The sequence below is a fragment of the Mixophyes fleayi genome, chromosome 5, assembly GCF_038048845.1.
Source record: "Mixophyes fleayi isolate aMixFle1 chromosome 5, aMixFle1.hap1, whole genome shotgun sequence".
In the NCBI taxonomy this organism is placed as follows: Eukaryota; Metazoa; Chordata; class Amphibia; order Anura; family Limnodynastidae; genus Mixophyes; species Mixophyes fleayi.
Window position 1 is genome coordinate 79,578,864 of NC_134406.1, and position 15,113 is coordinate 79,593,976.

A 15,113-nucleotide genomic window follows, 5' to 3' on the forward strand; every position below is an offset into this window, starting at 1 on the left:
CGCACTGCGCATGCGCTGTGATTCTGGGCTGGGGACTGGAGAACCGGGGAGGGGAGTAAACATGGCGGCGTCCAGCGCCAGTCTGTGAGTCAAACTGAGAAATACGGTGCAGTAACAGAGACCAGGGAGGGGGAGACGGGAGAACGGTCATTCCGGGACAGCTACACCCGCACTGCTAGGGGAGGAGGAGGGGGGACCGCACATTACCATTGGGGAGCAAGAGAGCTGAGAAGGGGCGGGGACAGGAGCCCCGGTTACAACACGGTTCCCTGGTGCTAACGTGCTGCTCACTATTATTTGTACAGGTATTCGCCAAGTGTGTGTTCGTGTGTGTAAACAGGGTGTCAGTATTCACGTTTGTGTGCTGCTGGTTATGTTTATACATGTCATAGGTGCTGGTGGTCAGCTAATATTGTCAATGAATCAATACAAGCTGGGTTAAAACGTCTTGCATACTGTTTTCTAGTTTTCTTAAAAAGTTTGGTTTATAAATATATGCATCTTTCAAAAGTGTACTAAATTAGTCCAATCATCAAATCAGTATGTGTGTGTGTGTGTGTGTGTGTGTATATATATATATATATATATATATATATATATATATATATATATGTCGTTCACATGCACACATATTATTGCAAATGTGAATGTTGATGTTTATTAGTATACATTAGGTTAATTGTGTGTTGCTGATCTCAAGTGCTGTTACAGAACCTCTAGTTTGGCTCTGTTCATTTTAAATTGGCTCTGAATTCTGTTACAGGATGTGAACACTCTTTTCTCTGCAGCTCTGAAGCTATGTAGATCATGAAGAATCTGTGATCTCTTAGGAGAGTTATGCAGTTTATAGAGAGAACATGTTTGTGTTAATTGATCAATATTATTGATTTACATTTTGCAAATTATCATTGTATCTGTTATCTTGGTTAGTATCCATGTTTGAATCTGTCAGCTGAACATGGTGTTACCAGATCTGAAACATTAAATATCTATTTCTTGCCTTTTAAATTCATGAATCTTTATTTATAGAATAGCAATGTTTTTATCATGGGGTGGTATTAAACCGTGTCCACAGGTTGTGGATAGTATGTGCAACATTTGTGTTTTTACAAAAGACTTCCTATTTTACTTATGGCATTTACTGATAGTTACATCGTTTTCATTTGCTGTTAGGTATGTATTTCTACTGGCCATAGAGGTATGTGCATAAACTGATGGTATCTGAAAACACTTATTACAATGCTTTAGTTATGTTTTTCAAACCATATCCAGTGCTATTTCCTTCCATCAGCTTAGTCTTGCTTATATCAGCATCTACAATGACTGATGCAGTGCACAATTCCAAGTTATGTTCTGTGAATTGTAAATGGCTGTCATTTTTGTTTCTGGGATTATACTCAATTGTTTTGCAACTTCCTTTTTTGTATTTACAGCATCTGCCTGCATTGTTTTGCTTCAGATTATGCAGATTTTCCCTTGATATGAATTGCTTTCATCCATTTGATTTTTTTTTTCTGGTTGCCTTTGGATAGTATCATGTTTCATTGCTGCAGGGCCTATGATGTCAGTATGGTTATATACATGCTGTGATTATGAATCCCTGACCAATTCAAAGTGTTGTTATCTAATTGGTACGCTTAGAGCTATTAAGTGTTGGTGCAGACGTGGGTACATTTTACGGTCTGAGAAATATTTTATGCTTTAATTTTCCTGTTACTGTTTTGTGTTTATTTACTCAGATGTAAACTTGTTTTTTGTGTCCAGCATTTATAGTATGTAGCACACATTGCTCATTTTGTGGGAGCAAGTTCGATATTCTGTTCTGTATGTAGTCTTATTTTTTTCTACTTCATATTTTACTCAGTGATCAGAAAAGAAAATGAGTGGAGAAGATGCAATAAAACTAACAAATGTGACAAAGTTGATGGACCCACATTTTAGAGTTGCTTTTTTGAATATTGAGTATGAATGATTACCATTGTTTTTTTTTTTTTTTCCTTTACAAAAGTGGTCTTTTTAACTATTACATGCTCTCATAAGGCATTCTTCTGCTTTGTACTTTTTTAAGGCTTTCCGCTAATTTTATATACTTTGAGTATGCAACATATTGAAAAGTTTCAGGTTTATTGCAATATAATTTTTAGTTTTACACCTCCTTATTTTTGAAATGTATTAAATGGGGTAATTAGTGTCAACTTATGTAGCTATAGATATATAACTATATACAAAATTCATTTTTATTAGTAGGAATATATTGACGACACTTGTGGGTTAATTATTAATCCTCCCAAGTATTTGTTTTTTTTAAATCACCAGAGAAATGTAAACTTTATTTACAATTTTCTCACAAATATAATAGATTTTCGCAATTAAGACGATTTTCTAGATTGGAGTTTCGCTGACCAGTGTACTAGATGGATTGGGATAAGTGCAGGATCTCTCTAACCAGCCCATTGAAAAACAGCAGATGGCTATTTGATGAGTTTATCTGCATTGTAGTTTGCAAGGAGAATAAGCTAACATAAATCAACATGGTAACTACATAGCATGCCATAGGGTGATGGTTGGAATGTCAAAGCTTGGTGTTTTACTCATTTACACCACCACCGCACATTCCATATTCCACAACTACATAAGGTCTAATGTAGTAAATCAGCCTTTTAAGTTTGGAAAGCATTATAGTTTTTTTGTCTTTCTTTTTTTTTCTTCTCTTAAATACTCTTGGAAGGTGGGGAATTTACTAAAGTGTGGTTTGTATAAACCACCAATCAGCATTTGGTCCCTCCTAGTACCCTTGGCTTGTTGGTACCAGGGAAGTAAAATACATATTGTGCACCCATTATATTATGTTAAAAGACTCTTCCCCTTTTATGTTATATATTAAAAGTCTGTGCCCTCCTTTTTTTGTACACAATAGATGGGCAGCCAATCAGAAGCAGTCTCTCATCTGATACACGTGAGACCAGTCCTCATTGGCTTCCTGTCTTTTAAGTAGGTAGGCTTCCTGGGCATTAACTCCAGTCCACTTTGTCTATGTTTCTGTGTTTTTTCAGGGGGAGATTATTAGAAAACAAAAAAGTAATTCTATTTTATTAAGCACAAAGGGGTCACAATTATTATTTACTGCAAAGACGGCACAAATGTTTATTATATACCACAATACCACAAATATATATATGTATGTATATGTAAAGGGCCCACAGTTTTTTAGCTTATCATGCAAGGGGGCACAATATTTATTTTATTTCTCTGGCATCTACAGACCAGGGGCATCTCTAGGTATATGGGCTTGAATGCTGAGTAGCATTCAAGCCCCCATACTGAAGGGAGGGCTTTTATGAATTTGCTGATGGTAGTTGCCCCTAAATTTTGTGTGATTTGGCCTAAATTGCATGCGACTTAGGAATTTTGAAACCGCCACACAATGTTGCCAGCGATTTGACTTTTCAGACTCCGTTTTCCATTAGGAGGGGGGAAAAAAGAAACGTAAGTATATTTAGCCCTTGGGATTGTCTTTTTTAATATTTAAGTGTACATATAACTTTTTTTTATCAGAACCGATGTCTTTACCTAATGATCCCTGACTATGGTACTGGTTTTATATTAAATAGGGCTCAGACAAAAATGAAAGTATATTAACATGTATGATTAGGACTAAATTTCACAATACCCAAGATGACCTCTCAATGTGCTTCTAGGATTGGTTTTAGAATGAAGCTGCAGGGTGTGTTTTTATTGTACTCATTACACACTTATTTTTTAGCTTACATTTTTATTGACTTTTTTTTTTTTTTTTCTATTTAAGTTCCTCATAACCGACAACATAGCATGAACTACATTAAACTAGTTTCTGCACAAACATCTTTAAGTAGCAATAGATTTATAGATATCTTTCACTTATTACCATATGCATGCCATCATGCAACTTTTACTAAATATTTTTTCTTTATTGTATTTATTTCCTTCTGTGTTTTTGGACAAGTTTGCACTGTTTATTTGTTGGCTGGGAATATGACATGAAGCAGCTCAATGGGTACAATTAATTTTTAAATTGAATAATATTTTGAGATGTAATACTGCTGTTAGTCAACCCATTGGACCTGTGCAAGGCCCTTCCTAAGATGGTCACTGGAAACTGCAGCTCCATGTTCTCCTTTCCTTGCCTAACTACAGATGGCAGTCCCAATGCTTATATAGGGGTCTGACAACCGCCATAAAGCTGGACTGAGTTGGGGCAAGCAATCATCAGTGTGTTAAACCCAGGACATCAAAACATGCAACATGTAGCAGGTTTAGTGCATCATGGATGAGGCTTGAGAACAAACAATTTGCTTTGATTGGATTGGTTATAATGACACAAATCAAAATTCTGAGTAGAGATGCCCAGGAGAACTGAATGTACAGGTGAGTATTTGAGAGTAGCATACAGCTAGATTTGTTTTCTTAATTAAAATGTTTATTTAAGTAAAGAGGGTTACATAGCATTTCCTGAACTCTCTGCATTTGTAGGACTTTATTGCCTGCTTGAGAAATTGAGGCAAGATTGTAGAATTTATGCAAGACAGCATAATATACCTATACCACTTTTTTTTTTTTTTATGTAATTCTTTATTTTGGTTGGTCAAACAGGCAAATACAGGGAACATCTCTGTAATGCTGTTGTACAAACATAGAAAAACAGAGACTGAATAATAAGATCGGCATGTTGCATCCAGAAGAAGCTTATGAGGAAAAGTGACCAATTGTTTACAATTTTATATACAATATATGTATATATATATTTTTTTAAACGTAACTAGAGAAAGTGGGAGGGGAAGGGCAGTTGGATTGGAAATTGGGGGGGTGGCAGGTTGACCACATAGAAGGGGGGTGTAAGAAGGCAGAGAATATGAAAGGAATTCAGCGAAGTAAGGGAGCATAGTGTGTAAGGACATCATACTCGCAACACCACACATTGGTCGTCGTGTTAAATGTGTAGATCAGGGTTTCCCAAACCCAGTCCTCAGGGCTCCCCAACAGTGCAGGTTTTCCGGATCACATGTGACATAATTAGGACCACCTGTGGATCTGTTACAATGTGTCAGTCAGTAATGAATACACCTGTGCTCCAGCAAGGAGATATGAAAAACCTGCACTGTTGGAGAGCCCTGAGGACTGGGTTTGGGAAACCCTGGTGTAGATTGATGTTCCTTACAAAGGAGCCCATATGTTTATCTAGATCAGTTATAGTTTTGTGCACTTTTTTTTAGCTTGTTTCCAGATATCATTTGTTGTCATTTTCCAACAGATCTAATTTAGTGTACTTAATCACAACTCTGATACTTTATGTAACATTGTGCAATTCACAAAGAAAATAATTTAAATTTCATTGCCTTATTTAATTTTTTGTTGCTCTCTCAAGTCACTGCAACTTACTGGTAATATTTTAATTATATCTAGCAGAGGCACTTGCATTCAGTTTTGTTTCTGTATCTCTGATTATTCATACATTTTATGAAACTGTTGATTAATTTCTGCTTCTTCTCTGTGTTTTTACAACACTATACATTGACCTTGTCAGTACATGTGATTGATGTTCTTAGTTCACACCACTGATTTTACAGGAAAACATACCAATGCCACTGTAAGGCTTTCTTGCAGTAAATAATATATCTGACTACTGAAAAGCCATTTTTTTTGTCTGTTTATCTTAATTGTTTTCATTGGCAACTTTTGTCAGTTGTTGATCATTGAGCTTCTTTTGTATTTTTTGTGGCTCCCAGTTCCACTAACATTCACCATAGACTCTATTGGATGATTTTGTTTTAACAGTATATGTTGCTCAACCACATTGTGGTATTTGAACAATGCTGCCTTAATATAACATTTCTCTTTTTTTTTTTTTTTGCTACACTGTGCAGGTTAAGGGTGGGCTGTCCAAAGTGGACAACTCCTTCTAAGTATATAGAGTTTACAAATACATGTAATCAATCAATTTAATGATGGAAATAATGAGTTACCAGGGCTGCGTAAATGATTCTGACCTGCATCAGATCTGTAGCGCCCACATTTTGTAATTAACTTTCACAGCAAAGTTCCATAGATGCTATGGAAATAGTTTTGCTCTTACCATACGACGCTGCTCTACATTATTTGGATGAGGGCCCACGCTGCCACATACTTTCTGAACGTAGTTCACACTTTATATGAGCAGCAGCATTGAGCATTTGAGATTTTGGTTGGTCAGTTTAGCCCATTTTATATTGAATGGGCTCATAACTGATTCAAATTTAGTGTGATGTAAAATACGGTCAAACAATAATCCCTCCACTTTTCCAGTTTGCTATATATGTGGCGTCCTCTTTCCATTCATAAATACAGACAGAAGCGGAAAAACCCGCTCCTTTCTATGACCATGACACATGAAAATCCAGATCAATGTAACTTTCATCTTACTTGCTGACCTGGTTGTTTGACATTTGTTCCCAACAGCCTGATTGCTGCCTGTGTGGGCAGCTTAAAGAGGATGTACCACCAACTAGGTGCTGTCAACAAACTCGATTTTGGTTAAACAGAATATTAATGTAAACATGCCCTGGATAAAGAAAGGTATGTTCTGAGACAAAACCATTAATAAGTAAAATAGTCAGACTTGAAGGACCAAGGCGGACTTTATTTGCAGTCAATATTTCTTGTTTCTAAGCAAGTCATAATATTAGCTAACTGCCATATTGCCAAATTTGACCAGATATTCTATATTATTGACTCCATTGACAGATGTGTTAGGAATCCTCCATGTGAAACCTGCTTTGTTCTTACTTTTTACTTTTTTGTTCATAATTTTAGCATGCGCCCTCTGTGACGTAATGGCGCAAATACATCATTTTACAGCAGGGGCGGGGCCAAATGCCGCGATTCCTGGAGAATTGCGGTATACAGGATCGCAGCTTCGTAGGCAGATATCTGTACAGTGTGCAGAGTCTTGTTCTTTTCAGCAGATGGTTATGAGAGATGAAGATCAAATGTCTGAAGGTAAATTGTGAATCGGTATGCTCATCGGGACTTCCAATCGTTGGTGAAATCGTTAGAGACATTGTACATGAAGTATGATTGCATATGTGTGTAAAGCTTAAGTCTGGTCATCCATGTGTGTGCTATTTGGACAGTATAAATGTATCTAGTTCTTGTTATATATGCCTTTAACATCACTTTAGCATATGATTTGATTCATTTGCTTATTCTAATTTTCTTAAATTGTATTATAAATAAATAAGCTGCCGTGTTAGAAATTAACCTAAACTGTGTTTTTTTATGTTGTTATTTTTGTATTTCAAATAAACTATATAAAGAGGTTCTGAATTCATTCAAAATAATATTTGTATTATAACATGACAAGTATTTGTACTATATGACTGACAAGCATTACAGCAACCCATGAGTATTCAAGATTGAACTTTGAGGGGCATATTCAATTAGCTTTTCGGTTAGCGCGGCTGCACAAGTCCCGATACCACAACATCGCGGATTTCCGTGTGCACCCCATAGGGTTGCAAGAGAAATTCGCAATGTTGCGGTACCGTATTGTCACTTTGCCCACGCAGCCGCGCACCAAAAAGGTAATTGAATATGCCCCTGAAATTTGAAGCAGGGGAGAAAAAAAAGTCTTGTACAATAGACTTGCTTGTTTGTATGAAAACAGGGACCATCTATTTATTTTTTATTTTTTTCCTTTTATATCTATAATATAAATGTCTAGCGGCGTGTGTTAGTCTGTCTGTCTGTGTGTGTGTGGAAAAAATAAAACCAAGCTGCAGCGCCACCTGCTGGGCGGAGTTATACACTGACCTACTAAATTCTAAGTGTGTGTGTAAAAAAAAATTCAGAAATGGCTGAAATTTGGTATACTAAGATGTTTTTAATTTGTTAATTGTTAAAAGTGTTTATAAAGATTTAAAAAAAAATATATATTTCTTGAAGGAGAAGTGACAGTTGGGAGTGGTTGGTGGTTGCCGGGGGTGACAGTGGGGAGTGGTTGGTGGTTGCCGGGGGTGACAGTGGGGAGTGGTTGGTGGTTGCCGGGGGTGACAGTGGGGAGTGGTTGGTGGTTGCCGGGGGTGACAGTGGGGAGTGGTTGGTGGTTGCCGGGGGTGACAGAGGGGAGTGGTTGCCGGGGGTGACAGAGTGAGAGGAGTGTGATACTCAGGACCGCTGAGAGAGATCCCTGTGTCTGGATAGACATCTGGATAGATGTGGCAATGAAAATGAAGGATGAGGTGATGGAGAAGAATGATGAGGTGGTGACATGTGGACAAAACCACGTTTAAAAAGGGCGCTTACGTCGGGAAGTAACGCTCTTCCCCTGAGGAGGCCTGGGCTATGGCCCAAATGTATGACAAGAACCTTTTTAACACCTTAAGTAGCTTGATTTGACTAGAATGCATGAGTATCATGCACGGGTTAACTTGTGTGTGTGTGTGTATGTGTGTATATATATATATATATATATATATATATATATATATATTTTATATTACAGTATATTCTGGTATCCCGTTCTCATTTGCATACTGGAACTTCTGGCATTTGAAAGTTAATTCCAGTTGGAAAGAGCAGAGACTCTTTAAGGAGAACCTTTCATCGGGTTCAAAATTTGCTTTGTCTGTGTTAAATGTTTCCTCCTGAGCATACAGGATCACAGAATAAACCCGTTCTATGATTTTGGAATTTGTTGTACCTTTTACATATGCAGCAAGCCAGCACATTACATTTAAATAGTGATACAGCTCTAGTCAGGAATACTTCACTCATTCAATGTAGCAAAACTGTCCTACGGCTAATCGAAGCTAAGTGGGTGTTAGCCACTTAGATATTCACAAGGCTTGTATAGCGCAATAAGAACATCATTAATGCATTTATATTGATCACCAGTAGTGTCAATTTATATTCCAACAATGTTGTCTAATTTCTGATGTCTCATAGTTTGACTCAAAACAAATATATCTTAGCTTGGACAAAAAATGTATTACTCATGTATTGTGTCCTGGATCCATTTTCATAATTGTCTATGATAACAGGATACAGATAGCTAATTCAATAAATAAATTAAGCCATCTGTTCCAGAAGTTCTGCGTCCTTGAAAAGTTTTTACAGTACTGAGCAATACAGCTTAAGTTAAAACTTGATATTTCTTTGGTCAAACAAAATTTTGTTGCGGGGTGTGTTTTTACAATCAATCTTAGGTCATATTTGCTGGTCCAGAAAAATCATTAGTAAGAGCCCAAAATAATGTTTCACAAATAATTGTAACATTTACACTTAGCTGATTGCCAAACCAAAACTGTGTACTAGGAGAAAAGGGAGGATTAAACTAATAATCGAATGTCCATTGTCCGACTTTCAAGAAGCACCTGGTATCTGTCTCCAGGACTGCCAGCTTGAAACAATAAATGTATATACATAACTATGTATGTAAATGACACACTCTCAAATGTATTGTAAACAGGCTAGAAGTCACATACATGTAAATAAATATAAAATACTTTAATATTAGTTTATGCAAATTATTATAAAATATTTTAAGATATTAAATATAAAATCTGTCATCTATGAAAAATAAAAATAAATAAAATACGAAATTAAAACTATAAGAGGGCGCAATAAAAGTGTGAAGAGCCAGCGCTGGAGAATTGTGCTCGGCGCTGTCAAAACAGGCTCTCCAATTCTATTACCAGGGGAGGCTTCCCAATGTATGGGGCAGGATTTATTAGAGGTGGTTACTGAAAAGTGGGCACAAAGGGCTAAATGTATTAAGGAGTGATTTTTGAAAATCGCCGATATTCGGCAACTTTGACAGCTAAATTTAAAACGGCAATGTGTTTGCCTTTTAAACACATTGCTGTTTTAAATTTAGCTGTCAAAGTTGCCGAATATCGGCGATTTGCAAAAATCACTCCTCAATACATTTTACCCTTTGGTGTTTGCAATTTACTGTGTGGACTGAAGCAAATACAAATACATGTATGACACTGAATTAAGATTGTGAATGGTCTGAAATTAGAATTTAACTCTGCTTGGAAATATAGGAATGCCATTTCCTAAAATGCATACATTGGAAGCATTTTACTAGCCATGAAAGCGACAGACCACTAAATAAAGACCAACACAAACTAACAAGGAAGCATCATTTAAATATCTGTCACTTTCACTTCACATACTACAGTCCCTTTCAATTTAGTTTTTTTAGCTTGACTGTAACTTTGCGTAGATGAGTCAAGTCTCATTTGATCACATTAAAAAAAACTAGATGTCCCTTTATAAACGTACAGTTTCTGCTTCTAAAACAACCATGATTTTATTTATTTTATTTTAGAAATACTAAATGAAATTCAAGTAGCAATTCTAGTTATGTCATTTAGTAAACTCTTAAATTCTTGTTAAAAATGTGTAGGGCAATATTTGCCCTTCATGAGTAGTCTGTGAGTGGTATAAGTGAATTGTGTCACACACATGATCTAGCGTGCCTTGCAGTGAAAGTGTGGCGGGAAATTCAGTTCTGCCGTGAGTAATGTGGCGAGCAAAAACCAGCGTTACAGATTACCGTATTAACAGTAATTATGCGCACTATTACCGTAATATCGGTAATAGTGCGCTGGCCAATTGTAATTTCCTCGTGTGTCATTTTGTATAGCTTTCCCAGTTGTTTGCAGAAACATATCCTCATTAATTTTAACTTGAAAATCAAACTACTGGACTGCATCGGTATCATTTCAAAGCTAGACCCGTGAATGTTTTTTTGTGAATATCCTGGGAGATCGTCTGTATGTCACCAATATATTGGGCAGGCAAATAACGGTGTTTGAAGATTACAATGATAGGTATAATCAAGCTCATGTGGCTGCAATTTGCATATGATGTTATAGACTATTGTAAATCATATCCTGTAATAAATCCCGCAGACTTGTGTAATGAATCTGTTTTGAAATAATACCTACACATGGAAACCTTAGTTACATAAAACAGGGTACAGTGTTGGCAGCTTTTATTTCCTATGCATAAATTTTTATTTTTTTTCCAAAATTTCAAATATATACTTAAAAGCGGTAGTATTGCACATGCTTTCACTGAGGTATTGCATGGTCTTAAAAAAAAATCCAGTGACTATAATAAAAGCTTACAGGTCTCATTTTACCTGTCTTATACCTTTTTAGAGGTATGTTTTATCTTCTCAGCATGATGCAGATACTGTTTTCCACAGGAAAACGGCTTGGGTGCATGCATTTTTATTTGATCAGCTGAAGAAGCTTTTACTAATGCAGATTAGTTATTATTGTGTGATCCTGTATTTCAGGTATATACTTAGTCATGTAAAAAAATAGTGTTGGTAGTATTATAGTACTAAAATGCAGAAGTTGGCTATAGCATATTTTATGCAGAGTTTAAAATACTCCTTTGGTAGCATATGCTGGAGCTCACTTTACAGGTGTGAGAGAGCGAGTCCCTGGGCTCGCTTAAATAATGGTAACTTGCCAAAAGCAGCATTATAAAAACGAATGATTAACAAAATGTATCTAGATTTTGATTTGTGTAAATAAATATGTATCCAAAATGATATGATCATACTCTCAAATATAGGATTTTTTGGTTGGAGATTTATTCTGACATAAAGTAAAACCTTTAGATTCCAGGTACTATGTTGTCTTCTGGTAGTCACCAGGACACAATGGTGCTCTGATCATCTTAAACATTCATAAAATGTACCTTAATAACTCCACTGGAATCTTTGTGTACATTCACTCCTACAAAGAGGGATCATATCCACTTTATATAATGTAATCCTCTCCTCTAGAGAACCTACCACCCCTATCCATGAACTCCAGTGGGAAGCTGACTTGGGCAGACCGCCAGATAGAGATACATGGGCAACAATACGTAAAAGGATCTCTAATACTTCTCTCTCATCCCTGATTAAAGAAAATGCCTATAAAATATAATCAAGGGAGCGCTGGCAGACTTTAGCCTGGGGGGCAAGCACACAGCACTGGCCCATAAGTAGCGACCCATCCTTAAAGGGTGGTTTTTGGTACAATATATATTTATCTATATAAAAAGAGGCTATTTTAATGTTGCTTAATCCATATATATATTTTTATGCCCAGGCCCAGAGCTGGATTAAGGGTCTGGGGGACCAGGGCACTTTAGACAGGGTAACCCCCTATGATGTAGCATTGTTATCATTTTAGACAAATACACAGGCAATACTGTGTGCACTACTGTTAGGTGCACACAGTTCTGCGTTCATGAGCAGTACACAGTGAAGCGGGACATACCTCCCAACTGTCCTAAGCGAAACAGTCACCCAAATTCGGGACTGTCCCACCAGATACAGGACAGTTGGTAGACTGTTCTCTCTCTCCTACCTGTTCTTGTCACTTTCACCACTTGTGGCTGCTGGTTACTTTAGCTTATTTGCTGGTTGTCTGGATCCTGGAATTTGGGGGGAAAAAATGGGTGTATAAAATTTTAGAAACCTCCAACCAGTCCCAGTGTAAAATTAATAGCACCCATGTTTTATAATTGGGTCTCTTTCAAGCCCCAACATTAAAATAATAATCTTCACATTTGCTAAATAGATCTATTTCCCTCCAACCAAACCCAACATTAAATTAATAGTATTCCCATTTAATATATAAACCTATTTCACTCCCCCCCCCCCCCAAACAGCCCCAGCAATAAATTAAATTGTACTTATGTTTAACACATATAACCATTTTACACAACCATGACCAGCATTAAATAATTCATGGTCACATTTAATAAATAGTCATTCTCCCCAAAATTAGCCCCATATTCAATTAATAGCCCCCAAACCACCCCAGCATTAAAGGTCCCGTCACCTAACCTTAAATTAATAGGCTTCACTACTAAATGAAATAGCCTTACCATCACCCCACAAATAATTAGCCCCCATCTGCACTTAAATAGCCTACCTCCCACACTATTAAGACCCCCCTCCCCCTTCCCACACACACTATATTAAACAACTGGCCTCCACTCGCGCGCACTGCATTGGCACACTGGCCTCCGCGCGCACTGCATTGACACACACTTACCTTGTTACCTCCGCGTGCTGTCTGCAGCACCTGTCATGTGGTGCACGTCCCATGTGACAGCTGTCCTTTCACTGATATGCCACATGTAGGAAAAGGGGGACGGATCAGGAGGATCCGCGGCCAACACGAAAGGTGGCTGGTCCTGGAGCAGGGGCCACCCCCGACAGTCCAAAGGCCCAAAATAGGATATTTCTGTCCGGCCCGGGGGGCATATACCCCCCTGCCTCCCAGGTCAGCCAGCCCCTAAATATATTACCAATGGTATTTAGTTCCTACCAGACTGAAGAAAATATATGGATCTGCTTCTGATCTATGTTGGAGAGGCTGTGGAGAACAGCGATCCTTGCTTCATATCTGGTGGTCTTGCCCAAAAATAGCATCTTTCTGGGTTGATGTTGCTGCCTTGATTAGCGACATTACTAATGTCCATATAGGTGTTCTGCCCAGAAAATGGTGGCATTAATAAGCAGCCGGATGGGTACAAATGCCCACACCTGCCAGAAATGGTCAGGCTGGTGGTCAGTAGTCTAACACACACTGCTGGCTGTAGTGCCACATAGTGCCTGTTCTAATAGGAGAAACAATTGTGTATTCTATTATAATAGGACTCTGTTGGACTACAAGAGCCGGGTGGCAAGTAAAAACAGTCAGGTGGAGCAACTGGAAAAAAGGTGGTGGATAGAAAACTGCATATATCTAATTCCCCATGGTCCTTTCTCCTCGGAGCTCCTATCAATATCTTAAATAAATTCTTAGACAAATTTTCTGTTCAGATTCTTAATGCAGCCAGATGCCTTGTCGCAAAATGTTGGAAAAACCCAGATCCCCCTTCTAGACAGCAATTCATAAAGAAAATTTGGTATTTGGCATATATGGAAAAAATTTCAGCATATTTAAATAAAATAACTCATAAATTCTCCCAAATCTGAAGTGATTGGTTTATTTATACTAATTCCTCTGGTAACAAACCATTGCCTAACCATCATCATCATTTCATCATCATTTATTTATATAGCGCCACTAATTCCGCAGCGCTGTACAGAGAACTCATTCACATCAGTCCCTGCCCCAATGGAGCTTACAGTCTAAATTCCCTACTATAGACACACACTCACACACAGACAGACAGAAAGACAGACAGAGAGGGAGAGACTAGGGTCAATTTTTTTTTTTTTTTTTAATTTTTTTTTTTGATTGCAGCCAATTAATCTACCAGTATGTTTTTGGAGTGTGGGAGGAAACCGGAGCACCCGGAGGAAACCCACGCAAACACAGGGAGAACATACAAACTCCACACAGATAAGGCCATGGTCGGGAATCGAACTCATGACCCCAGTGCTGTGAGGCAGACGTGCTAACCACTACGCCACTGTGACCAAACTCAAAATATATCCACCCTTTTCCTAGATGAACACAGAATCATAAATCAAAACACCAACCCACCAGGAGTTCCAGATTAGGTCTCAACCCCCCCCCCTCCTTATTTCTCTCTCCCTCCCCTATTTATTATCATCTTTATAGTTACTCCCTCATATCTCTTAACATAAGTTATTAATAATAACTTTCAATCATTATATATTGTGTATGTATGTGTATATGTATGTATATATATATATATATATATATATATATATATATATATATATTATATATGTGTGTGTTATCACCATTTGGATAGTTCTTTTTATTCCTATTTGCATTTTAAGATGTTAAGATGTTATTTAAGGAATTATATAAAATTTTTATAACGTGTGAAAAAAATGTTGCAAATGACATATTAAAGAAATAAAATAATATGTACCTTAATATAATGATAATGCAGTGCATGAAACACAAATACATACGTATAAACCGTATGTGGAGGGGCACTCAACTGGATTTTAATTAGAGATATTTTATCTATTATTCAAAATGCTTGGGTTTGGGTCTTACACCCCCACGCCCATAGTTCAGAGTACCATACCACATCGGGTTGGGTGCTAAATAACGACTTAGAAATATCCGACACCACTGATCCTGACATAA

General features: G+C 37.3%; 1 protein-coding gene across 4 annotated transcripts in view; it reads left to right on the forward strand.

The window, feature by feature from the left end:
- Positions 1-8: 8 nt before the first annotated feature.
- DNAJC13 (DnaJ heat shock protein family (Hsp40) member C13) overlaps positions 9-15,113 on the forward strand; it is a 138,378-nt gene continuing 123,273 nt past the window's right edge. For 3 of the 4 annotated variants that reach the window (XR_012692784.1, XM_075212444.1, XM_075212445.1), the window contains exon 1: positions 9-84. Coding sequence is in view for 2 of the 4 variants with exons in the window: in XM_075212444.1 (XP_075068545.1) it covers positions 11-84 (74 nt within the window). In the remaining 2 variants the exon portion in view is untranslated. Of the gene's footprint in view, positions 85-141; positions 306-15,113 lie in introns of those variants that run through there. The other variant, XM_075212446.1, reaches the window with a different exon arrangement.